This window comes from Lissotriton helveticus, chromosome 12 (assembly GCF_964261635.1).
Source record: "Lissotriton helveticus chromosome 12, aLisHel1.1, whole genome shotgun sequence".
Taxonomy (NCBI): domain Eukaryota; kingdom Metazoa; phylum Chordata; class Amphibia; order Caudata; family Salamandridae; genus Lissotriton; species Lissotriton helveticus.
This window is the reverse complement of record NC_136073.1, coordinates 579777053-579804583: the sequence shown is the minus strand read 5'-3', so window position 1 is coordinate 579804583 and position 27531 is coordinate 579777053. Positions and strand designations below refer to the sequence as shown.

General features: G+C 50.5%; 1 protein-coding gene across 1 annotated transcript in view; it reads left to right on the top strand.

Moving 5' to 3' along the window:
- Positions 1-27531, top strand: part of LOC144798063 (uncharacterized) — a 793010-nt gene that overhangs the window by 376676 nt on the left and 388803 nt on the right. Inside the window, exon 9 of the mRNA XM_078668835.1 lies at positions 7539-7759. Within this exon, the coding sequence (XP_078524961.1) occupies positions 7539-7759 (221 nt within the window). The remainder of the gene's footprint in view (positions 1-7538; positions 7760-27531) is intronic.

Below are 27531 nucleotides of genomic sequence, written 5' to 3'. Positions count from 1 at the left end.
GGCCCACCAGCACCGCTGGGATATGAAACCTATTGGCTTTTTCTATCAGGTGGACTACTCGCCTCATATTATCATGGGTCTGTCGGCCCTTGATGAAGCCAGACTGGTCCGGATGGATGAGGACCGGCATTAAGTCCTGGAGCCTACATGCAAGGATAGAAGAGTATAACTTGGCGTCAATATTGAGAAGGGCTATCGGGCGATATGAAGAGCATTTGGACGGGTCTTTTCCCATCTTAGGAATAACGGAAATCACCGCCTCCGCCATAGATCCCGAAGTCCTCCCAGTCGACGCCATTTCATTAAAGAGGGAGACCAGATAGTCACACACCTCTGATGCGAACGTCTGATAGAAAAGGGCGGTATAGCCATCGGGACCCGGCGCCTTATGGAGTTTCAGGGCTTTGATGGCGTCCAGCACCTCCGTTCTCGAGATGGGGGCGGCCAAGAAGTCATTCCGTTCTGTAGAAACGTGGGGTATAGGGAGCTCTGCCAGATAACTCGTCTGATCCTCCGGATCGAGGGCATCCCCCGCGTAGAGACCGGCATAAAAGCGGCCAAAGAGGGCCGCCTTGTCCTCATCCCGGTGTTGCAGGTCACCTGACGAGTCTTGGATACCTCCAATGTATTCCCTCTCCCTCTTGTCCCGAAGTTGGCGGGCCAAGTGTCGTCCCACCTTGTTCCCCCTGAGCGTACGAGAGGTGCCGGAGCCTTAGGAGGGTGAATTCCGCCCGATTATTGTAATGGGCCTTTAATTTCCCCCTAACCGCTGTCAATGGGCGAAGGGTCAGTCGAGACGGGCGGAGTTTGTGCGCTTGTTCCAAAGCGGCGAGTTCCGCCTCCAACCCTTCCCACTCTTCCCTCCTCAGTTTGTTAAGGCGAGCATTGAGGGCCAGGCAAGTGCCCCGTAGCGAGGCCTTGCAAGCATCCCATGTGGTGAATACAGACGTGTCCGAGATGGGATTAAGGGATAGGAAGTCACGAATGGCCTTTCGTAGTTCCCTGCATGAGGTGTCTTCCCGTATCAGCGCGGCTGGAAAGTACCACTTGCGAAGGTTGTCACCTTTCGCCGTCCAGTGTATACCAAGGACTAGCAAGCTATGATCAGACACAGACAGTGGAAAAATGCTGGAGTCGCGGACATCTCCCCTTAGCGCCTGGCTCAAAAAGATATGGTCTAGGCGGGAATAGGAATGGTGGTCATGAGAAAAGAAGGTGTAATCTCGGGACTGGGGATGCAGGGAGCGACAGCCGTCAATCCAGCCCAATTCACCCACCAGTTGCTGCGTTTCAGTAGAAAACAGGCCAGCGTCGGACCTCTGAGTGCCAGAGCGATCTAGGTCCCTGTCCCAAACCATATTAAAGTCACCTAGCAAAAACAAGTGCCCCTCCACAAAGTCCCCCACCCTATGCAGCAGATCTTGGAAAAAGCTATTTTGACCCGCATTGGGGACATACACAACCACAAAAGTGCAGAGCCTACCATGCAATAACCCCTTGACCGTCAGCCAGAGGCCTTCCCTATCGCAGTTCACCCCCATTGGCTGGAAGTGGAGGGACGCACGAAATAAAAGGGCCACCCCCCTATGTTTAGTGGAGGCGGAGGATCTGTAAATGAGGGGGAAATGCCTGTGCTTAAGGCGTAGCTCATCTCTGCGCGCTAAATGGGTCTCCTGGAGGCCCACCACATCCAGTTGGTGATCATTTAAGTATTTCCAAATTTTCTGGCGTTTCTGCGGGGAGTTCAGACCTTTCACATTCCAAGTACCAATACTAACTGGCATTGCAAAACATTAAATCCAGTCTCACAGCTATCGCCTTGTCGATGAACCCCAACATTCCTCCCATGTCTGAACCCCCCCCTGCACTCCACCCCCACCGCCCCTCTCGCTAGGCTGCCACTCCTCCTCCCTGAGCAACTCCCAGAGCCAATTCCCAGGCTGTACCGGAGGTCCTGCCAACAGCTGCACCAGCTCGACAGCACCTGAACAAGGAGCATAGCTGGCACCATAGCCAAGGCCCGCGCCAACAAACCCCAGAAGTAATACCAAACCAAAGGTAACAGTCATACCAAACCACACATTCCGGTCACCACCACCCCTTTGTGCAACCATACTAACCCCCCTACATACTCCCCTCCCCACTCCCTCAACATACCATCCCGGGTCCCACCCACCCAAAACCTGCAGAGCAATGGAAGGATACATAACGAGTAACAGTTCCCATGCGAGGGCAAGTGTAGTCGCCGCCCTGTGGTGGGGGAAGGGGCACCAGTGGGTGTGCCCTCTGAGGGCCGTACTGGGGTGTCTGCCCAAAAGTACAAGTTACCCACAGTACCTGAAGGCGAAGGGCCCCTCCGGCGCCAGAAGACTTCGCCGTAAGGCTCAAGCCGCCCCAGAGCTATCCTGTGTTGATGGCACCGTCACAGATGCAACGGAGGCAACCGCTGCCCCCCGCTCCTGCAAGCTGGTCGTGCGATCAGGCCGTCTCAGATTCCTTTCTCGGCCCACTCTGCCAAGATGGCGACCGGCGTCTCCGCCTCGAAGGGGAGCCCCTGACGGAGGCAGGGGGTGCATCGTCAAGGCCTAAGATGTCCCTGGCCGCCTGAAGAGACCGGACCTGCACCAGTCTGTTCTGCCACCTGAAGATGAGGCGAAAGGGGTGGCCCCAGGAGTAAGATATAGATTGTTCTCTGAGATAGGAGGTTACAGGACGAAACTCCCGTCTCTTCTGGAGTGTCGAAGCCGCCAAGTCCTGGAACAATTGGGGGTGATGGCCTCGGAATTGCAAAGATGGGGCCTCCCGAGCCTTTCGGAGAGTGCGCTCCTTCAGTTGGAAGTCGTGGACGCAAACCAAAATATCAGGGGGAGGCCCCCCTCCGCGTCTGGGCAAGCCGACCCTGTGGACCCTGTCCATCCTGACGGCACTCACGTCCCCGTCATCAAGAACCTGTAGGAAGAGCGCTTCCACATATCCCCGCAAGTCACCAGCTTCTCCGTCCCATGGCACCGCCCGGATGCGGATGATGTTCCGGCGGGAACGTTTCTCCAAGTCCTCCGCATGCACCTGGAGATCCAGGTTCTGTTCTGTGAGTCGGATTACATCTTGCTGTAGTTGATGCACGTCGTTCGCTACACTGAGGTCATGATCCTCCAGGGTGGCCACTCGTTCTCCAATGCCGTCCACATCTCTCCACACCTCGCGAAGGTCCGAGGCTAGTTGAGAGCGGAGCTCTGAGATGTCTTCATTTATGGCGGCGAAAAGTTCCATCATAAAGGCCTTAGTAGCAGGAGCCTCATCGTCGTTCGGCTTGGGAGACGCGCTGGGTCCAGGAGACGCCGGCTGTTGGGTCCCCTTCTGTGGTGCTTCCTTACCAGGTTTTCCTTTACGCTGTGACGCGGACATCGTGGCGTCGATGGATCTCCCACCCACCAGTGGTGGAAGAGGGCCCCGGTCCGTTGGGGGGGCACGTCGCAAGCCCCACTGTAGATAGCGTCAGCTCGCCGCGAGAACAGCCGGCTCCAGCCCAGGGACCAATCGAACCACTACCGCAGCTTCGGGACTCCCAGGCCTACCTCCAAGGGGCAGACACTGCGCCTTTCCAAATCTGCCTCGGGTGTCGATACCGGATTCAAGCGCCTCGTGGTCCGCCGAGCATCACGTGGCGTAGGCCGCTTGCCACCACTCACTCAGCCCGGGTGCCTGTGCAGGTCCCCTCAGCATATGCGCCGCTAGTGCGAATTTTCAACGCAGGGCTCCCTGCCAGCCAGACCCTCTAGAGACCAGGGTGCACCCCCCACTGCAATCGTCCGCAGTCAGGTCTCGCGCTCCAGCAGGCAACGGCGTTACTTCTGCGGCTGTCGTCCCGTAGTCGTGCGCCCATCGGGTCCTTCCGCAAACCAAGTCCCAGGGGGTTTGTCCGGCGCTGCGGAGGGTCGCTGCCGCTTCGCAACGCCAAGCAGAGTCTCCCTCCGCACCGTCAGCGCTACAGGCGCACACAGGCCAGGCTTCCTAATGGCGGCTCACCGCTGCAGCAACTCAGCTCCCCAGGCGAGGATCGGGCAGGGTGGCGTGGAAGCACCTCTGGGTGCTCCCCCTCATGTGGTCAGCCTCCCGGGGGTACACAGCGGCAAGGCCACACCAACAGTCAGGTCAGATCAGGGATGGGGGGGGGAGGGGTAGAGCAGCCGTGGCTTTTGTCGTCCCCTGCCGGCCTCCACCTCCGGCACCCTCCTACCGGCCGCAGCGGAGTCTCTCGGCGAGGCCTCACTTCTCCGGGGTCCCTGCGCAGCACCCCCGGCAGGCGGCGAGTCGAAAGCAGAGTGCTCCGAAGTCACTCCTGTGCGCGGCCCTCCGCCAGCGTCCGCTCCTCCTTCCGCGGCGTAGGATGTCCGGCCCCTCTCGCCACTCGAGGCCGGGGATCGCAGGGCCGCAGCTCGCCGTCGTGCCTGAGTCCGCTTCCAAGCCTCCGCTGGGCGAATTCGTGTCACCGGACCCAGCCCCTCTGCCTCGGGGGTCACAGCAGGCAGTGGGGGCGCCGATAGCTCGCTGCTCCAGGGGCTAAACAATGCTAAGCTGAGTTTGGCGCCGGAGGGACTCTGAAAGACGTCTCACTCCGTCGCCATCTTGGCCACGCCCCCAACCACTATCTTTTGATATAAAAACAATTGACCTGTAGTTCAGTCTTTGAGTTTGTGAAACCTTTTGCTGACTGAGTGTGTACAACACATGCTTTACACTGTCCTCTGGTACTGCCTTACTGCTCGACCAAGCTACCACTTTTGAGAGTAAGGTCAGCCCTGACTTTAACCTCTGTTATACCTCTGGGGTTGGTGGCCTCTATACACAGTGCACCTTACCTTGGTGCAGTACATATGGAGCCACTTTCTCACAGTGAGTTTCACATGTTTGCTAACGCAGTACATTAAGAGGCACACATGTGTGAGAAGCAAAGTTATGAGGCGCTTGTAACAGAAGCATCGTTTGTGAGGTGCAAAGCGAGAACCTTACAAGTGCGAAAAGCTTGTCAGATGCGGGGTGTGTGTGTGTGAGAAACATAAGCGTTTTGTGTGCGACTCTCAAAAACAAAGTGAGATGAACACAAGCATGCATGTGCGCGTATCTGGGTGCATGACATGTACACGAACACGTGGAGCCCTGAAAAGCAGAGTGCGTGCAACGCTCAGACACTAGCTGACCAGCCCGCCCTCTTCGCTGGTTAAAGAGACCTGTGTCTTACACAGAAGCCGAATGCATGTGTGACACGAGAATGGCAAAGATCGCTAAAGACTGTAGATGATAGCCCACAGTATACTGATGTTCGTTATCCAATAACTCAAGCAAGCACTTGCGAACATTCTCTTGCAGCAGCTGTTACATCAAATGCAAATAATCAGGCACATGAAATCTGTTGCAGTGAAAGAACAGTGTGTCTTAGCTGTGAGCATTCACAACATTTGGTGCAAAGTGCAACATCCACAACATTTGTAAACATTTCAGTTGTGTCTCAAAACACGAATTTAACAGGAAATGAAGATAGCATTCAGGCTGGCTTCCAAATGACAAAGCACACCACTCGTAAGCAGTATTGCTCACGAAGTCCTGATGGAGAAATTCAGTGTAAAAAATGTGATCTGTCACAAATGCCATCAGTGTATTTATAAACATTAAGAAAAACAGCTCTTTAAAATCTATAACCAAAAGGGAGTCCAGAATGCAGCCTGCCCTCTCTGGTGGTGTTTAAACAAGACGTGCCGCCGAGTGGTGCACTTAATGACCCGTGAAAGACAATGGCGGCTGCGCGCGTGCACTTTCGTGTGAACGCAAGCGCTAGGCCACCCAAAGTGTGGGGTAGCACTTTGAAAACTCACCTAAATGTCTCAGGGGAGCGCATGCGCTGGCTCAGCGAGACCTAAAAAGGAGTAGCTCTTGCATCCTGTCATGACCTTTTATTTTATTTTTAATTCGTATACCTGCATGGGTCTTGGTACTAGCTCAAACTGAAACCTATATGCCTAATGCTCACTGAGCCATATAGAGAAATGTTTTAAGAGCTTTCTCAAAAGGGACTAGATTGTTCATAGTTTTAATGTGAAGAGGCAGTTTGTTCTAAAACTTGGAAGTGCAGTTCAGAAAACTTCTTCCACCCCAAGAGACTAATTTGAATCTTGAAACCAACATATTATTGCCTGTTGATGAGCGCAACGTGCGCAATGGTAGATACCAATTACATTTTTTTTTTTCAGGTACACTTCCTATTCCACGTAGGGCTTTAAAAGTAATGCAGAGGGCCTTAAAGGCGATTTTCTCTGACAGGCAGCCAGGGCAACTGTTTTAGTGCTAATGATGCAGACTGGAATTTGGGTAGTGCCAACAATAATCGCGCTACTGCATTCTGCAGAATCTTTAACTTATTCATGTGTTGCTGTTGCATATTGATAAAGAGCATTTAGGGAAGTCTATTTCCGTAAAGAATATGGATGAAACTACTGTTTTCTGGAGCTCAGAAGGAATGTAGGGCAAAATCGTTTTGAATGTCCTTAAGGTATAAAAAGACGCTGATGTGACCGCATTTACTTGAGCACCATAAGTAAGCTGATCATCAACTAGAACTCCCAAGTTGTGTGCTTTCCTTACTGGGGTAGGAAGTTTACCCAACTCCGGAGGCCACCAGGTTGGGGACCAGAGGGAGGTTTGGTTACCAAACAGAATGACCTCTGTTCTAAGCTCTATTAGAATGTATGTAGGGAATATTAGTTTTTGAAGAGGAGTAGGAATTCAGGGGGACAGGTACTTTATGACTGGGAGCATTGGCAAGACCCTTCAGTTTAATCAAAGTATTACTTCTTATTCCTGTCTGGACACTTGTGTGGTCTTCCATGTGGGTTGCCGGTCACTTTCAAGAGAACAAAAGCATCTCCTGCATTGCAAGTCCCCTCAATCCTCCCAAATGTCCAGTCGCATGGGGTACCAGAAGGACCTGATATATATAATAATGCAAGTTTATTTTTATGTACGTCGTCTGCATAATTTTCATATGTAACACCAGTGTGTGTTGCAAACACTCCTTTGCATGTGGTGAAGGATTTTGCGATATTGGAGGGTAGAGGACACTTAAACACCTTCTATATTGGTGTGCGTAAGGGTATTGCAAGGTATTTTAGTCATGCCTCTCGGTATGCAGAGGAGGGATGTGAAACAGTTGTCAGTCTTTGGGCATTGCAGCTGCAACTGGTGTTACTATAAGCTTGCGTTTTAGAGTCCACAAGAAGATTTGCCTATTTGGCACAGGTGACCCACTGGCATTGTGAATATGGTGCTCTATAACTGTTACTCATTTCGAGTATTTTTGTTTTGGTCTGTTTCTTGTATGCACTGGATGAGATTGTTTTTTATTACTGAGACCGGTTTACTAAAGTGAAGACCTGGTAGCTTGGCGGGAAGTAAAGATGTTTAGTGTTTTCTGTGTTCTCACTGGTGGTTTAACTCTAACTCTGCACCGATACTTGAAAGGTATTTTGACTTGTTTTTTAAAACAGAAAATGAATCGGACCAGCCAGAGGACCACACCGAAATGGAGCAGCATGGAGCACTGAATAACTCTGCCATGCTAGACCAGATCTTCAGGGGAGTGCTCGACAGGGAGAAATCAGAGCCAGAAGAAAACGCTCAGGATGAGCTTCAAGACGGTCTTCCTCCCTTCACAGTCTTATCACCACTCGGAAAGTCTCTCAACCTAGAGTCTGTTGTCACACCATTGGTAAGTTAGTTTCAGTCTTCCCATCCAACCGCTCTAAAGTAAGCAACATACCTACTGCCTTTTCCCTATCCCCAATCCAACCCCCGGCCAATCATTAATCAAAGGATGATTCGGCAAGGCTCTTTTTTCCCAAAATCCATGCTTCAGTAGATCATTCACTCAGTCTTTTTCATTTTGCTTTTTGGTACTCTTCGGTTTAAAATAGAATACAAGGCTCTAAGAGTACCCCAACACAATGAAAAAACTGGACTGGATCAGCCACTGATGCATGGGTGCAGAAAAATGTCAGTAGCGTATTTTTTTTTATTGCTTACAGCTTAAACATATAGAACAATTGTGAGAAAGTGCCATCTTTCTTGCATTGGTATGCCCCCACTTTTTTCTGAACTGCTGATGTGCTTTGACTGTACCCTGGGTTCCTGCCAACCAGGTACCCAGGGCCGGTGTTCCTTCCCTCAAACTGTGTTGGAACTAAAACCCAATTAGCATCTCTGGCCACCTATCAGCCCCTAGTAAATGATACTCAGGGCATGTTGACCAGAAAAGAGCCCTAAGGGCTGCAGCCCTTATTGTGCCACCCTTAGGGGCCCTGTACCCTGGCACCCACACACTGCCTTTGCAGGCTAAGTGCCCAAGTACAGAACCAAACAAAGAATTGACATGGCACACATCCCTTTGTGCCATGCCCACAGAAGCCACTGCCCTGGCATACTTCACTCACCCCTCTAGCTGGGTGCCCTATGCCAGAGGTGTGGGCACAGGTGCATGATCCCTGTGCCCCTACAGTACCCAGGGCCATTACTGGACACTAAGTGCAGTAATGCCATTAAGAATATATGGTGCTGGGAGGTTATCGTTACAAACTTCACAGCCCCATAATGGCTACACTGAAGACTGACAAGTTTGGTACTAAACTTCTCAGCACATTAAACCCGCACTGATGCCAGTGTGGGATTTAATGTAAAATGCACCAGAGGTCATGTTAGAGATGCCCCCTGAAAACCTAACCTACACTCCACGTCTGGGCTGAGTGGCTGCAGAGGCTGCCACACAGCAGACATGTTGCTGGACCCCTGGCTGGAGAGCCCCCGCTCTCCTGGGGCTGCAACAATGCACATCCTGGGCAAGGTGCTAGGTCTCCTCCCCCAGAATGGGCAGGGGGAAGCTTCAAAGGCATGCCGCCTCAGTGAGCTTCTCCAGACCATTTGCTGTACCCAGCAACTGGCCCCCACCAGTTCTGACCCCCACTCTGGCGGGAAAAACTACATCGGAAGGGGGGTGATAGCCTGTGCCAACCCCACCCCTCAGGTGGGGGAGACTAGGTTAAGCACGACCCTGGGCTCCAGCCATCTTGAAGATGGAGAGCCCTGCCCAATCCCAGCTAGGCTCCTACACCCGTCCCCAGGAGAGGAGCAGGCTAGGGGTGTACCCACCCCAGGACAGGGACCTATTGGTCCCTGCCCTTGCCCTACCTGTAACGCCCTTAAATTCAGTCTTTAGGGGCTCCCTGAGCCTTCCTTCCTCAGATCCCGATAAGAAAAGAAGAAAAGATCAAGTGGAAGAAAACCCGCCGTGCAGCTGCTAACAGGACGACAACAACTGACTTGGGCCCAGCCCTACCGGCCTGTCGATCCTGGAACCTGCTCCTGCCTAATCCCGGCGACTCTTGCGGACAGCAACCTTGGGATACCCAGTGGACCTGCCTTGACCCTCTTAAAGCTAGGGACTCCCTTCAGCAGAGGCTCTGCTGCAACAACACCCCTGGTGCCAGCCAGGAAGCTCCGGACCAACCCACTCTGCACCTGCCGAGCCCGGCCCGTGCCAGAGTGATCCAGCACCACGAGTACGTCCCCCCGGCGACTGGGACACGAAGTCCAGTGCCCAAAGAGCCTCCTTGATGACGCCTTCAGCCTCAGGGCAGAGGACCCCTCAGACCGCGACCAGCAGGGGGTAAGATTTCCCAACCTCAAAAGACACCCCTGCACCTGGCGCCCCAAGGCCCCCTGTGCCCAACTCCTGGGTGCCTACCTATCCTCCAAATGGATGTCACTTCTGGACTCCATAAAACATGGTTTGAATGAACAGGACAGTAGCCTATCACAATTGGCAGCGTTAGGGTGATACACCTAACATAGCTCTCATTGATCTGCTATGGCAACTTTTGACCTCTTAGTTAATTTTGGTAATTTTCTGAGAAGTGGTTAAATGGGTCTCCATCCTCCTGCGTGAGAGATGCACCCATCAATTCACGTTCGGTTTAACTACTGTGCTGTGTTTCCATTTGTACTTTGAGAATCTGTAATCTGGAACTTAATCATGCCTCTGGAATTTTGACTGAATGTGCTTGCAAACACCTATGTGTTTTTTCACAGAATTTCTTCAACATATAGCCTGAAATCTATGTAAGAAGCGGTCTACTTCCTCCTGTGTGAGAGAAGCACCACTTTCAACATTTAACAATCTGTTGTACTGAGAATGATTATTATTATATTTTTTCTCACACATGTGAACTGCACTAGAGACGTTACCCTCAGCCGAGTTATTTATCAGAACTGCTGGGTAACTTTGGGTCTTTATTTAATTATACTGCAATACCATCGCTTTAACTACCCCTCCCCGGCTGAAACTTTGAGTATTTTTTCCATTTCATTGGAATCAACACCAATCGGCCCCGCCCACTAACTCCGCGTTGTGGTTTGGCGGAGTTGCTGTCCGGACCCCTGCAGACGCTGTGCAGTGCGGATCCTTGTAGCCTGCCGACCGGTCGTTTTTGATGTAAGTAAACATCTGACGGGCGTTTTTGCCGTCTCTCTCTCCCTTCGAGTTGAAGAGTATAATCGTTTTTCCGTTATTTAGGACGAAGGTGAAAAGTAAGCCCTGCGAAGTAGAGTCGCTCTCCCGCTGAGCTCTGTAGCGATTACCGGCTTTTCCAAAGACGGATTTTCGTGTTGCCACAACAAACTTTTCTGTGAGTAAGAGCCTTTGCACGTCATTGCACAGTGTGTTTGACGGTTTTAAATAAATATAGACTCTAGCTCTCTTTCATTTCCCACAGCGAGTTGTGTCCTTGAAATATACGACTAATCGCTTTTATGTCAACAATTTTCCATCTCTCTACACTACCTCGCTGAGGTATACATCTGATGTATCCAAGATAAGTCAGTCCCCCAACAGTTCTCTTGTAAGTTTAAAACTACTCATTCCACTGTTTTCAATTTGTTTAATCTCTGTGGCCGTTAATGTGATTTCTTTCACTTACTCCTTCCAGCTCTCTTGAGGGGCCATATTTTAATATATGTGCTAAACACGCTGCCCTTTGGTGTACTAATTTCGCCAGAGTACCGAGGTAAATTTACCACCTATTCTCACAGTTATAAGAGCGGGAACAAGGGATGTTGTTCTGCTCCTGTGGACACTCCAATCACTTTGAGAAGGAAATGGAGTTGTTTGGTTTACCATATTAGTACTGTGACTCATGCCACTGAGCGTTTTTAACTGTAGCTTTTCTCCTCTGTAGTGGTGATTTCCACCGTTTTTGACCGACCGCGACTCACTAGCGTGGCGCCAATCCAGTGTACAGAGCCTCCACAGGCCGTACCCCATGGTAAATTTAATTTTGTTGTATATGTTTTCAATTAATTATTAGGTTTAGACCGTTGGATTATTTCCCGTCTTTACCATGTATTAAAGTCGCATTGTCTTTTTTCACAGTTGGCCCCCCCTCCTCCCACTTCCCCCCCCCCCATGTGACGTCCTGATGAAGACCCCGTGAAAGGACTACACTCAGCCTGTTAATAGGGGTCGAAACGTCGACTGTTTTATGTTGATATACCGGACACTATCCTTAGTAATTTGATTCATCATACATGCCGGATATATATTTTGGATTAATTGTTAATAGTGTGTATTTGGTCGTAATTAGGCCTTCATTTTGTAAATTTTTGTATTGTGTCACTTAACCTTGTAATAATCAGGTCATTTATACTGTGTCTACTATCTTTACTGCTTTCCCCTCTAGCACTTCCTTTCTTCCCTTCCCCCTTCCCCCCTCGGGGCTTTGTCAATATTGAATTTTTGTATTATTATTGAATTTGTGTGTCGCTTTTTGGTAATAAATCTTTATTACCATGTGAAATGTCATTGTCTACCGTTTGATTAAATAATAATCATGCTCTAGTGTGGTCTTTTGGCACACACTCTTCTTACGGGGACCCCTCCCCTTCATATGTATCATACCTATCCTCCAAGACCCCAACTTACCCCTCGAAGTGTTGGTCGCTCCAGAAGATCCTTCGTCCCCGAGCCTGCAGCCTTTGTCCCTTTTCAAGTTCCTCTTTGAATAACATTGAGCGCCCGACGGCTCAAACGCACCCTGAACCCAGCCGCCTGAGTGCCCCTGGCTGTGCAACCTGTACCCTATCCTACTTCCCAATTTGCCCTGAGCAAGTGACTAGGAGCCCAGCTCCCACAGCCGCATGGCCTGCTAGCCAGCAGCCACCAACCGGAGGCCCCCTTTCCCTCATTGGATAACATTGGGCCTAACTACCTCTGCACCCGGCCGCCCCTGTGCCGCTGGGGGTAAACCAACTGTACTTATCTGACCCTGGGGGACCCCTGAGTCTATGCCCAGAACCCTAACTACACCAGCCAAGTACTCACCTGGAAACCGATAACTCACTTACCTGCCATTGGATAACTTGGACTGGTTTGACTCAAAATCTTGTCTACTTTTGAAAGCTTGAAATATTCATATAAAATCATTTGAATTCCGAAATACTCGCCTGTGATCAGGAGACGAGCCAGTACTGTACCTTGTAGCCCAGTGCTGAACCGCAGAAGTAATCTCTAGCGGGTTTACTAGTAACTTGTATTTTCTCCATAGGAATGCATTGTCTGCTTTTCTATGAAATTTCTGCTAAGTGTCTACTTTTGAAAACTAGAAATATTCTTTAAAAATCATACGAAATACTGAAACGTAATTGCTTACCTGTTTAGAGTTATGACCCCAGGGCTGGCCCCAGGAGACAAGTACTGGATTACAAAAGTAACGATCGTACTTTACCTACAACCTGCATTTTCTCCTATTGGATAACATTGCCAGATTTCTGCTGTTGAAAAGTTTCTAAGTGTGAACTTTTAAAATAGCTTTTTATTCCTGAAAAATCACTGCAACACCTAAAACGTTTTTATCTGAAAGAAACAGGTTAGTATTCGATTCCTTACCTTAGAATATCCCCAGGCGTCAGACTGGATCCGGAAAGTTTTGCGTAGCAGTACCCCTGCGCGCCGGTAAGCCTCGTCCGCGGCTCCGCGTCCGTCGTTGGCGCCGTGATGGCGTCGTCTGAGTACTTAGACGCCGCCCTCACGCGCTGACGTTAGTTCTTCTTTTTTCCTCGCCAGCAAGCGCCGATCCGGGAGAAGTGGTACCCGTAGTCCTTTTTTGACTAAACTTTTTTGATCTGTTTTTCGAGTCGAGCGACTCAATCGGTGCCGGTAGGGATGCCTAGGTTCAAGCCCTGTGCCGACTACGACCGACTGATGTCGGTTACCAACCCCCATCGCCGGTGCCTACATTGCCTGGGGTTCGACCACGATGAAAAGTCGTGCCCCGACTGCAGGGCTTTGACGTCGAAGGCTAGACTGGAGCGGTCCCGTAAGCGCCTCGAGCTCCGGCAGTCGGCTGGAGTCATCACAGCAAGAGTCCTCACCACTCGTCCGGCTCAAAGTCCTCAGGTAAGAGATTCAAGAAGTCAAAGCAGTGACACCGCTCTTCTGACTCCCCCCCGACGCGGCCGGGGGTTTGGGCGACACCGCCCACGCGGCTAGGCCAGAGCCGCAGGCGTCGCTGCCAGCCCCACATCCGCCGGTCCCTGGGCTTAATGCTACGCCGAAGGATATTCGTGACTACCTCGTGGCCATGAGGACTCGCTTCCCTCCGTCGAGGGTTGTCGGCGCCTTCGGGCCCCACAGCCCCGACTGGGGGCCTCGGCGGGCCGGCGGTTTCGGGCCCGGTGCCGTCGGGTGCTTTGGCCCCGTCGGCGACTTTGGTCCCAACACCGCAAGGCCGCACCGGATCCGGGTCGCCGCTGGTCGACCTCAGGACCCCTCCGCCAGCGCCGACCCCCAGGGTGTTTCCCCGACGCCGTCCCCGCACGACATCGTCCCCGATCCCTCCCTCGGTCCAGATCCGGCATCAGACCGGCGTCGCTCGACACAGCATTCGGAGCCGGCCGAAGAACTTTTCTTCTTTGATCCAGCTCCATCCTTTAAACCTGAATTTCAGGAGATGGAGGACAAGGGTTGGGAGGGGTCTGAGGACCCTCTGACACGTGAGTCCGTCTTTTCAGGATTAGACAGAGGAGCTAGGGGAGGCCAGTGGTCTAGATACCTCACCGGACACTGGTTGGTCTCCCCATCTAGCGTGGCTACGGAGGAGGGGGCTGCTTATAGCGTGGTGCTGACGTGGGCAGCCAAGGCCTTGGCGCTAATGCTCCCCGTCGCTAATGTGAGGCCTAATATCCTCACTGAGGTTCTTAGACCGCAGGCTGACTCTCCGGACCCTTTACTGCTGTTTAATGAGGCTCTCATGGACGTCCTGTTGGTCACTTGGTCCAGGCCCGCTACAGGCCCTCCTGTAGATGGGCACGTCGACAGTCGCCACCGCCCAGCTCTGGGCGACACTAGCTTCCTGTGCTCCCAACCCACCCGAGAGCCTGATTATCCAGATTCCACTTCCCAATCCGCATTTGCGACTGCACCCCTAGATCGGGAATCCAAGAGGTACAAACTGTTTGGTAAGAAACTGTTCTCGTCCCTTGACTGCGGTCTGTCAACACTGCTTGCCTCTTGGGCCGTTATACCCACTCTCTGTGGGATACGGTTGCGGCGGTGCTGCCAGAGTGCCCGGGCGAAGCTCGCTTAAGCCATCATGGAGGGACGAGATGCAGCGCGGTATTCTATTCGATTTGGGCTGGATACCACGGACTCACTGGGCAGGGCGATGACGACGGTGGCGGTTCGCTGCCACGCCTGGTTGAGGTCCGCCAACTTTTCAGCTGATGTCCAGAGCACCCTCATGGACATGCCGTTTGATGGCAGCCATCTCTTTGGTGGCAAGGCAGATCATGCGCTTGAACGCTCAAACACTCCAGGGCTACGGCTAAGTCCTTAGGCCTGTCGGCCCCGCGTCAGCAGCAGTCTGCCTTTCGCGGCGAAGGAAGGGGCGCCCCCACAAGTCCTGCCAGCCACGGCCCGCAGCCTAACATCAAGCGCGGCGGCAGACATGGTAGCCTCCGTGGCGGTGGCCGGGGACAACGGCGAGGCCAGTCCACATCTATCCCCGCAGCATCCGCCTCCAAGCCCTCCTAGACCGAGCTTTCAGGCCCATTCGACGCCAGTGGGGGGGCAGTGTTCGCCATCACTTCCTCCACTGGTGCACCATCACATCGGACAGGTGGGTGCTGCAAATCGTCCGAAGAGACTACTCCCTCCCCTTCGAGGTGACCCCTCCAGCCATGCCACCGCAGTACCACCGCGTGTCGGGGGATCACTTGAATCTTCTGCAGGAGGAAGTTGCGGCCCTCTTGGCCAAGGGGGCCATAGGGCGCGTTGCTGGGCCAGAAGTAGGGTGTGGTTGCTATTCCCACTACTTTCTGGTTCCCAAGAAGGGCAAAGGGGGCCTACGCCCTATCTTGGACCTCCAGAACCTCAACGGCTTCCTCCGGAAGTAGAAGTTCAAGATACTGACTTTGGCTCAGGTCTTAGCTGCCCTAGACCCAGGAAACTGGATGGTAGCGTTGGACTTGCAGGACGTGTATTTCCACATCCCAGTCCTGCCGGCCCACCAGTGCTACCTCCGGGTCACGGTAGGCCGCGAGCACTTTCAGTTTACCGTGCTCCCCTTCGGCCTTACGAGCGCCCCTTGGGTGTTCACGAAAGTGATGGTGGTGGTCGCAGCTCACCTGCGCAGATTAGGGGTGTCAGTCTTCCTCCTATCTCGACGACTGGTTGTTGAAGGCGGGCTCGACCCAGACAGTAGTCAGCCACCTCCAGACTACGGCCGACCTCCTGCACCTGCTGGGGTTCTCCATCAATGTGCCGAAGTCACACTTGTGCCCCTCTCAGAAGCTCCTCTTCATCGGAGCGGTTCTAGACTCTGCGCAGTTTCGGGTTTATCCTCCCGAACAGCGGGTTCGGCTCTGATTCCGATCTTTCAGCCTTTATCCCGAGTCTTGGTCAGGTTGACGCAGCTGCTTCTGGGGCTGATGGCCTCCGGCATCCTTCTGGTGCATCACGCCAGGTGACGGATGCGGGCTCCGCAGTGGGACCTGAAGTTTCATTGGGTCCAGCTTCAGGGCAACTTGTCCGACCATGTCTTGATCTCGGACGGCACTGCAAGGCAGTTGCAGTGGTGGCTCATGGACCGCGATTGGGTCAGCGGCAGATCCCTCTCCCTTCCCCAACGTAGTTGTGACGGACACGTCCCTCCTGGGCTGGGGGGGCCACATGGGAGAGGCGGAGATCAGAGGCCTCTGGTCTCCGGCAGAGTCCCTGCTGCACATCAACCTTCTGGAGCTGCGGGCGATCCGACTTGCGCTGTAAGTATTCCTTCCCTCTGTCCGGGGGAGTGTAGTGCATGTGTACACGAACAACACCACCGCCAAGTGGTACTGCAACAAACAGGGCGGGGTGGGGTTGTGGACCCTATGCCAGGAGGCTCTGCGCCTCTGGCAGTGGCTGGAACATCAGGGCGTGACCCTGGTGGTTCAACACCTGGCAGGTTCTCTGAACGCCAGGGCGGACAAACTCAGCCGTCGGTGCATGATGGATCACGAATAGCGTCTGAACTCGGACGTGGCACAAGGCCTCTTTCGGCGTTGGGGAGAGCCTTGGTTAGATCTGTTCGCCACAGAAGAGAACGCGCAATGTCCTCAGTTTTGCGTGTTGGAATTTCAAAGGCCACACTCGCTCGGAGACTGTTCGTCGCGAGTGGAGCTGCGGTCTGTTGTACGCCTTTCCGCCTATACCACTTCTGCCCAGAGTGCTGAAGAAGATCCGGCGCGACCGGGCCCAAGTCATCCTTGTGGCTCCAGACTGGGCACGAAGATACTGGTATCCCGAGCTACTCAGCATGTCTGTCGATCCCCCGATTAGTCTGCCTCTTCAGGAGGACCTTCTGTCGCAGCAGCAGGGGACGGTCCTCCACCCTAACCTGTCCAGTCTCCACCTCCATGCGTGGTGATTGAGCGGCCGTAGTTGAGGCCATTTGACTTGCCTCCTGAAGTCTGTGATGTGATTCTGGCAGCCAGGCGTCCCTCCACAAAATTGGTGTACGCCTGCAGGTGGAACAAATTTGTGGCATGGTGCACAGCAAAGGCTGTGGATCCATTCTCTGCCCCTCTTTCTGAGGTTCTCCTCCTTTCTTCTTTCTCTTACCCAGCAGGGCTCTGCTCTGGGCACTATCAAGGTCTACCTCTCTGACATTTCCGCCTTTTTTAAGGCTACCTGATCAGCCCTCTTTTAAAATCCCCTGTTGTAAATAGGTTCTTGAAGGGCATCACTCATGTTTCCTCCTGTCCCGTTCGTGATGCCTCAGTGGGACTTGAACCTTGTTCTTACTTATTTGTTGTGCGCTCCTTTCGAGCCACTTCACAATTGCCCTCTTAGTCTTCTTACTCTTAAAACGGCTTTCCTGGTTGCCATCACCTCTGCCATGAGAGTGAGTGAGCTCCAGGCTCTTTCCTCTAAGCCTCCTTTCCTTTCTGTCCATCCGGACAAGGTTGTGTTGAGAACGCGTCCCTCTTTCCTGCCCAAGGTAGCCACAGCCTTCCACATCGGACAGTTCATCACCTTGCCCACCTTCTTTCCGCCTCCGCATCCCTCAAAAGAGGAAGAGAGGCCCCACCATCTGGACACAAAACGTGCGCTCTCCTTCTACCTTGATCGCACACGCCATTTCCGGGTGGATGACCAACTCTTTTGTTACGTGGGCGCTAAAAAGGTACGGGCGGTGCACAAACGGACCATCTCTCAGTGGGTCGTGTTGTGCATTAAGGCATGCTTCTCTTTGGCTAAAAAGGAGCCTCCTGTTGGGCTGAGGGCCCATTCCACTTGGGCCACGGCGGCTACTACTGCACTGGGTTGGGGAGTCCCCTTGCAGGACATCTGTCAGGCAGCTTTGTGGGCCTTGCGCACGTTTGCTAGACACTACTGCCTGGACAGCCAAGTCCGGAGAGATGGCTTTTTCGGCCGTTCCGTTCTCCAGGACTTTCTGGTGTGATTGATTCGCAGCCCACCACCAGGGTTGGTATTGCTGGGGTATCTATTCTAAGGTAAGGAATCAAATACTAACCTATTTCTTTCAGATGCACAAGTTACTTACCTTCGGTAACGATTTATCTGTAAGAAACAGTAGTTAGTATTAGATTCCTTACCGCCCCACCCATCCTCCCCGTTCTGCGAACTGATATCTAGGGTTAAGGTCATCCCTTTGAGAGCCCTAGTTTCATGGCACCAGTGTTGGTTTTTATCATGGCTCTGCGTTTGTGACGCGGAAAAGCTGTGTGTAAGAACTGACGTCCGTGCGTGAGGGCGGCGTCTAAGTACTCAGTCATCACTGCGCCAACGACGCAGACGACGGACGCGGAGCCGCGGACGACGCCTACCGACGCGCAGGGGTACTGCTACGCAAAACTTTCCGGATCCAGTCTGACGCCTGGGGATATTCTAAGGTAAGGAATCTAATACTAACTACTGTTTCTTACAGATATATTGTTACCGAAGGTAAGTAACTTGTGCGCTAAACTGTTTTCAGCTTAGAACCAAGGAGCCATTCCTGGAATTACCAAAGTAATCTACAAAGTAATCGATTCGATAAGCTTTATTCGGTTTGTATAAAAACAACCATAAAAGCACATTAAGAAAAAACATCGTACAAATTTATACAGCTGTGTACAGGGTTAATAAAACATTACAAACAATTAAAATATCATGCTCTTTCTTGCATTAATTGATTTGAGTATAAAAGTTGCCGTAAAAAAGCAAATATCCGGTTCCTGCATTCTAAAACGCAACCTCATCGCTGCATCCACATTAAAAATACCATATTTTAAAAACAGTGGTTTTAAGAAAGCAGTGCGAAAATTCTTATAAAAATCACATACAAGAAGAAAGTGCAAGGTGCTTTGTTTGGTATGGCAGTCACAAGGACATGGACCGGCCGAATGCGCTTTTAAATTTGGGATAGCTACCAAATGATGCACTAGCCCGAACCTTAGTCTAGTAAGAACATACCTATGTGAAATTCTTGTTACCTGGCTTAAATATGTCTGGAATCCATTAAAAACTGAATAACTATTATAAAACATACATGTTGTTAATTGCCCGCTGTGGCTCATGCGCCTCTTGAGTCTGTATGACAAAAACATATTCTTCATTACTGTTTTAGGCAACTCAGCTACAGCGTTGGGATCATCCAGAATATTTAAATCAAAAACTTCCTTGAAGCTATGTATAATATACTTTAGCAACAGTATCATAAGGTAGTTATCCAGTGCAAGGCAATCTTTAATTATTAATCTATTAAAAGCAGTCTCTTCTTTTTGCCATATGGATTTCCAGATCAATAAGGGCCTTAAAGCTATCATGTCCGACAGGTAGCCAATCCCAATTTCCCTATGTATAAACTCTGTAGGTGCCGAGATTGGTTAACAGAGTAGTTTTTTAATAAACTTGTTTTCCTCCGATTGTAAACTACTATCAGGGTAATATCCCCACACCCCTGCACCATAGAGTGCGATAGAAACGCATCTAGACTGAAAAATCTTCGCCATGTTACTAATACGTCTGTCTCTTAGCTTGGCTGCGAATCTGAAGACCCCATGGACACTTTTTGCCATCTTTGCCCGTACATTTAATATCTCCTGGGACCAGGTTCTGTCTCTGGCAAAGGTGATCCCTAAATAGCAAAACTTGTCCACTTGTTGGACTCTCTGTCCATCTATAACAAAGGAGTAGGATTTTTTACGCATACCATAATGTTTTACTCTTATTGATCTGGAACTTCCTGTTGGTTATAAAATCTGCGAACCTGTCTATCAGCCGCTGAAGGCCAATCGGGGTCCTGGGTAGTAGCACGGCGTCGTCTGCATATAGCAGTACCGTTACTTCTACGCCATTTGCCTGTGGGGCATCTGATTTAACCGATTTAAGCGCTGCTTCCACCTCGTTGATAAAGAGTAAAAATCGGAGAGGCAAGGACGCAACCCTGTCTGATGCCACATCTGACATTAAATTTGGGCGTACATTCCCCTCTAGTCCCGTACCGTACAGAAGTTTGTAATCTTTCATACTGCCGTGCCAAAAAGTAGATTATTGACTCAGGAGCCCCAAGCTCTAGTAAGGTTCGCCATAGAATCGAATGGTCCACTAAATCAAACGCACTGCTTAAATCCGCGAAGCAAAGGTAGAGGGAACCTTGCTTCGCGTAAGTATATTTCCCAACTAGTAGATCTAGATTTATACACTGTTCAAGTGTTCCTCGCCCTTTCCTAAAACCGTATTGAGTATTAGCTAAAATCCCATTTGCCTCCGCCCACTCTTCTAGTCCAACTAATAAAATCCTACTCATAATTTTAATGGAGGAGTCTAGAAGAGAGATCGGGCGGTTATTTTTGGCAACCGATTGATCCCCCTTCTTAAAAATGGGGATAATAGATTCTCCCCATGTAGGCGGGACTTCATTGGTTACGGCGGCATTAAAGACAATAGTTAATAGGAGACCCCACAGAGCTGGAACAGCTTTATAAACCTCAATTGGGACCCCATCTGGGCCCTGGGCCTTACCCCCTTACTTGCTTTAATGCCTTGTTCCACTTCTTTTAAAGTAATGTTTAGTGGTACTACGGGCCAGGTACTAGTGTTGATAGAATTAACGCTTGGGCACTGGCTAGCTTTAAAATACCAGAGAAATGGGTTACCCAGGCCTCACTACTTACATGAGACATTAACTCCGGGACCATCTCGTTTTAAAAAAAAAAAGGGGAATTAACTGTTGGCCAAAACAATTGGCAGTTGGAGGTCTCAGCCGCCTGGGTGAGTTTATCCCAGGCCTCCTGTTGCAACTTTCTTTTCCTCTGCTTAAGAGCAAGATTGTTGTCTGCTCTTAACTTAATTATTAGCATTGGGTTCCCTAGGTCTACTTATCAATGCCTGTTTTAACTGGGAAAGGGAAGAGGTGCAAGCATGATCAAACCAACCCTTGTTGTGTGTAGATTCCCCATATCCAACCTTTGTAAAAATGATTAATTTTGTTAAAATTCATTAAGACCAATGCAGGCTCACAGTTAATATTCAAATTGTCATATATATCAGCAAAACAGTATATAACAATATTCTTTATGACCTTATCCGCGCGGTTCAATATTACCCACATTTCTTATTGTATCTATGGATTTAGTTTCCCAGATAGCAGCGATCAAAATAATATAATTATGGTCGCTGAGTAAAGATTCTTCAATCCTGGGAACATTATACAAGGGGATAATATTGGAGGATACCAAGATGTGATCGATGATTGAATTTGTGTTCCTACCAGTGAAAGTGGGGATCACATTTCCACAAGCATCTCTTGCACACTGCAAGAGTTCCAAGTCATAATCTGCCATAAATGTGTTTAATGACTCGCCATATAAATTATGGGGCAAGTGGAAATCATCTTCTCCTGCATCCCTTCTTACCCAACAAACCAGTGTGGTAGACATAGGGCATATGGAGATATTAAAGTCTCCAACCCAAATGAAATAAAAAATAACATTTTCCTCTATGCTTAGCGATAGCATTCTCCAGATCCTTAACTTTATATTGAGTGTTATCAAAGATGTTGTTATAGAAATTAATTAAGAGTACATCCCGGGCATATTTTTGATAAATCCATAGAATCTGCGAACAATACCCGATATTCATGTGCCTTTTTACTTCTATTGGTAAGCTTGTTGATATAAGGGTTAAAAGGCCCCCCTTTGCTCTACCTGCCACAGAACCTTGTGCTGGTAGACTGTACGAGGCAAACCCCTCAAAGCTAACCAATTCGGTACACCAGGTTTCTTGAAAGCACATGATATCGTGGGATCTAATATCCGTCCATCCCAACTTTTCCCCCTTATATGCCAGCCGAGCTATATTCCAGCTGGCTGTAGAAAGTCCTTTAGTATTACATGTAACTTCTGGCTCTATCAATTGGACAGTATTTCCTTCAAGGGGCACCTCTGGTATTAGAACATGCTGTAAATTGACCGAAACCACAGCACCCTGTTCCTCACTATTTTTCCCTTCTGTATCACCAGACCTATGATCTGCCGCTGTATTAATTATAGGGCGATCCGGGTCCAGTCAATCGTTCACATCAAGAGTACTAAGTGCTTGGAATCGATTAGACACGGGTACCTCATACAGGGTTTGTAATGATAGAGCCCTTCTGATTATATGTTGGTCCGAAGTTGTCCCTCTAGAGGGTCCATCCTTCAGGTGACTATAGAAAAGCCAAGCGGACGTAAAGAAACACCCTGTTCATTAGTTGGTAGAGTTGCTGCTCTAATCAGGGAGGTACTAGCATAGTGGGGATTATTAAAATTAATAATGACAGTCACCCCGTATATTCTTTTCTAGTGGACCAATCCAATTGACCCTTCTAGTTGTAAGGATCTGCTTAGCATGATTCACTGGAAACCCACAGTGATGATTAAGCCAGTGTACCGTTTTATTTTTAAGTGATTCATGTGTTTCCGTTATGGTCGAATTCAGGACGGGTACATTCGTCAGGACCGCCACATATGGTGAACAGTCAGGGGGTAGATTTATTGTATTACTGTGTTTCCCCTCCATAGGTATGTTCTCTGGCTGTGTATTAATCTTCTGTGAGAACTCCTTTCTGCCAATTATTCGGTAACTATCACCCCCAGGGTCGGTCATCGGCCACCTAACAGCGCCGGATACCTCTATCGGTGGGGTTACTACAGTAATATCTTTGGGGTATTCCTTTGATGTATCTTTCCTTATTTTAAGTAATTCATTATGGAGCACTAATTCCCCACCTACCCTGGTAACTTCTCTGTTGAGTAAATCTAATTTAGCGTAAAGTGGTTTAAGATGTATGTCATTTTTTGCAGCCGAAGCGTTTATAATCTGGTTAACTGATTGATAACTAATCGCTCTCCTGTAGTGGGGGCAGGAGTAGATTTAGATCCCTTACCAGCACTAATCATCCCCGGTTTAGACTGAGGCTTCCTGCTTCCCCTTTTTGATCTAGAGGCAGATACCTCACTAGCAGACAAGCTAGGGGTAACTACAAACTCTGGACACAATGAAGTTGATGCTACCTCGCCACTCGCCTTAATGGGTGTAAGACATGGGCTAGAGGAATGCCTAAGCTCTATAGGGGGTTCAATCAGAGGTACTGGGACTATGGTCGACATACTACCCAGACCTAATGATAGCCGGCGTTCAGCCCTATCAATTTCAACATTGATAGCACTCGCTGCTTTTACGAGATAAGTATCAATCGTTGCACCTTCTTGCTCAACAGTAGTTTGTTTTCCTTTACGCTTTGACATTGTTCTAAAATATCGTATTAAACCGTACGGACCCACGAACCGCAAACACAGCCTATAAAGTAAATTAAAAGATTTAAAACAATTCAACAAAGTTCTTCAGGTCTATAAAGAGTCCTTTGCCGAAAGGGAGATACTTGAATGTGATGGACAAAACGGCTACTCACTGTCTCTGCAACTTCTCCCTTACAGCACACCAGTTTTGTAACTAAAACCAAGAGGTGGGGCCCAGCCTAGGACAGTCTCGGACTGGATCAAACGGGCCCGCCATGCGCGAGAAGCTGGTTGGTTAAACCCTCTTGGTGAAATGGAGGGGCAACAACTCACGCTCGACCCCGCTGGCTCCTGGGACGTGTGGTCCTCAAAAGGGCCCGCCCTTGCCCCGGGCTTGGCCCAGCGTGTTCCGCGCTGCGGAAGTGACGTGTGGTTATATGACGTCCTCCGGGCCAAAGCAGGTACAGGTGCTGGCAAAAACCAAGCCTCCTGGGACTTGCAGTCCCGTTGGTGTCAGCGTCCGCCCACCGCAAATAGCGCAAATGGCGCAGCGGCTCCCCAGGCCCTCTATGGGAAAACTGCAGGGGATTACGATTTATGAATTTCACCAGCTAAGTTACCAGCTCCCACTGTTTGTTTGGCTTCTTGTTCCGCTCGCACTCCCAGTCACCGCCAGCTCAAAAGACACTCTTCCATGAGGCGGCCACTTCTTGGTATATTTCACTGTTACTACTGCTCTCCTTCCGCTGCAGACACAGATATAAATAACTCTGGGTACAGAGTTATCCTCTCCCGTTCAGATATCGCTTGCACCCTCTCCGTTCTTTTTACAGGGCTTTCTTGCACGGCTTCCCGCTTCCTCAGTGCCCCCAGTACCTTTCCAATGCTCACAGCCTCTCGCTTCACTCCTCCGTGCTTTTCCCGGGTTCTCCCATATTTCTCGTCTTCAAATGCCACTGCGACCCCCTATTAAGCTCTCCTTGCGTTTCTCTTCGTCACAGGGGCTCTGGGAGAATCACGGAGCTGGTGTTGCAGCTCCGCGTACTACAGCCATTCTTCGCAGCACAAAGTAATCAACTGTTTATATAAGGAAATCCATTGAGCTCAATGCTAAATTGTGTATAGAATTGTGTTGCCTACTGCAACCCCGTACCTATTATCTTTACAAAGTTTATTGCCTTTCTGCAAATCACTCACCTGAGACCTCTCATATTGAGAACAGTATATCTTTATGCCTGTTGGTTCTAGAAATAAAATAACTATCTTTGATATAAAAACAATTGGCCTGGAGTTCAGTCTGAGTGTGTGAAACCCTCTGCTGATTGTGTGTACAACAAATGCTTTACACTGTCCTCTAGTAGTGCCTTACTGCTCGACCAAGCTACCACTTTAGAGCGTAAGGTCACACCTGGCTTTAACCTCTTTTATACCTCTGGGGGTTGTGGACTCTATACACGCTGTACCTTATTCTGGTCCAGTATATATATAGAGCCACTTCCTCACAACAATACAATGAATTAGTACATTCCAGTCATTCTCTAGAACAGCTAGTGTTATCGAATCTGAACTGTGAGGAAGCAGAAGTTTGCAAAGAGTGGTACAGCTTGCCAGTTACCTAGGTTTAATGAATGTGCTCATTTATAACAGCTGTTAAGTGCTACACAACAGGTTCATGGGTTGAAGGCGAAGTGTGGTAAGGTTTGCTACAATTGGAGTGTGCTTTCATCTGGCGTAACATTTAACCCCTTCTACGCTCATGACGAGCTCATCTCGTCATGAGCGTAACATGCGCTACGCTGATGAAGAGCTGAGCTCGTCATGTAACGCGGGTTTTTCAAAATCGCAGCGGGAAAACCGCTAGCGCGCATGCGGTTAAGGGGGGTGCAAAGCATACCAAAATACAAACTTGATATTACCTAGGCAACACACTGATTTGGGAATGATTTTGGTTGATTACAAACTAAGTTCTGTAGTAGGGGATCTCTGTGTATAGTCATAATCTAGTGAATAGTCCTGCCCATGTGCGTGGACCCCGGCAATCAAAAATAATCTCTTAAGTTGTCAGAAAATTGCAGAACTGCAATGACACTTGAGAGAGAATTTAAAGACAGATAATGCAGCCTATATCCACAGGCTACACTGTCCAGTACTTCAACTAGAGATTCCACCAAAATAACACCCAAATAGCACAGCCTGCCTAGTTTCCTCCATAGAGAAACTTGCCTCTACCAGTAAAAGCCTCTGGAATGATAGAGAGGAAGGTATGGACAGACAAGCCCCATAGGCTGCCATTATGTGGCTTAAATAGGATACTGTGCCTTTAAGAGAACTTTCCAGAACTTCTCCCAGTATTCCAGAATGCACAGCAGGTCCCACTTACTTTCAGTTCTTTTTTCCGGCTCCTGCCAACAGGACCCTGGTGCATTGAGCCCTCCCCTTTTCAAGGGTTTATTGGAATTTTGTGCACTTTTTGATTTAAAAGTGTTTTCAGTTGATGTACTTGGTGTTTCCCTTCTCTTCTGTGTATTTGTTCAGGCTTTTAGGGCTCTAAAATGCCTGCTCTATTCGACAAGTGCCCAGCATGTGGAAGGACGAAGGCCAAGACTGATCCACACGACGTCTGCATACTCTGTCTTCCTGAAGCACATGTCCCTGAAGATTGTGACATCTGCCCGACCTTTTCAACAAGGACCCTGAGGGACAGGCTGAAGATTAGGCTTCAAGGCCTGGAAGAGAGACTGCTGCAGGCTGCAGGTGGGTCTGGGCAGACTGGGAAGGCTCCCTCTGCCGAGGCCTCTGGGGGGCTCCCCAGAGGCAGGAAACCCAGCAAACTGTCCCGGTCTCCGTCGACGTCGATTGCTTCGACTACGAGAGGGATGACGACGGTGTGTTCCCCATCTCCCCGGGGCTCTGGGTTGAGACGGCGTGAGAAGTAGACGTCGAAAGGCCTGGGTAGGCCGCCGTCGAGATCACCGTCGACGGCGTCTTCGTCGTCGTCGACGTCGAAGAAGGCATCGGCGCTCGCCGTCGAAGCGACACCGCCGATCGACGTCTAGGGGCACCTCGACGTCTAGGACCTCGGACAAGCGGTTGGCGCCGAGAAGAAGTCGGCGCTCATCGTCGATGACTACACGCTTGACGTCGCGCAAGGGGCGCAGGGCATCGAGGAAGAAGCGCTCGACGTCGCGGAGGCGGTGTTCGACGCCGAAGTCGCGGAGGCGACGTTCGAATCCGGATCAGCGACGCTCGACGTCGAGAAGAAAGAGGTCGGCGTCTCTGAGACTTTCCACCTCTCCTAAGCGGCGCAGAAGGATTTCTGACGCCAGAAGTCACGCTGGGTCTGGTGGAGGACGCCGGAGACGGCGATCACCTACTGGAGGGGATGATTCCCAGTCCCCTCTCCCGAAGAAGTCACCGGGCTCGGTGTACTCGGTGGTTTATACACCACCTCGGCCTAAGACGCCTCCGCCTCCTTTACCTAGAGAGGATCCTCCCATCAAGCCGCCTCTTCCACCACTTCCTCCCGCAGGACAACCCCCCCGCCGCTGATTCCGCCGCGTGGGCCTGCTCCTCGGTCGGAGATACCCGTTCCTCCACCGAGGTCGGTGTCACTGCCTCCGCTCCCTACACCGCCTAAGAAGACTCCAAAACCTCTACCCCAGGATAGGCCAGGGAAGACTACTCCACAGAGGCTTGTGGAGCGCCCACGAGCTGGGAGATCCTCTCGCTCCAGGAGGAGGGAACGATCGCGTAACAGGTCATCCACGAGGTCGAGACGACGCCACAGGAGGCGCGCAGGTCTCGTTCCCAGACGAGGTCCTCGCGGACCAGGGACTATTCTCCGACGTTGTCGGAGTCATCGGAGACAAGGGTGTCCCCAGTTGACGATCTGGTGTCCTTTCAGGATGTCCTTCTAAGAGGTGCGGCGTAATTGGGCATCTCGTTGGCGGTGCCCACGCCCAAGACGTCGGTGATCTTCGAGACACTTCACCAGAAACATCTGTCTCGTCCATTACTTCCACTGGTGCCGGGCTGGAGGAGCCTGCCATGGACCTTTTCCTCACCCCGGCAGTGACCAAGGCGGTCCCCTTAAGACTGCAGAAGAAGTACCGGGCTCCCGACTCGGACCCGGCTTTTCTAAGGGTGGAACCCCCTCCAGACTCTGTGATCGTG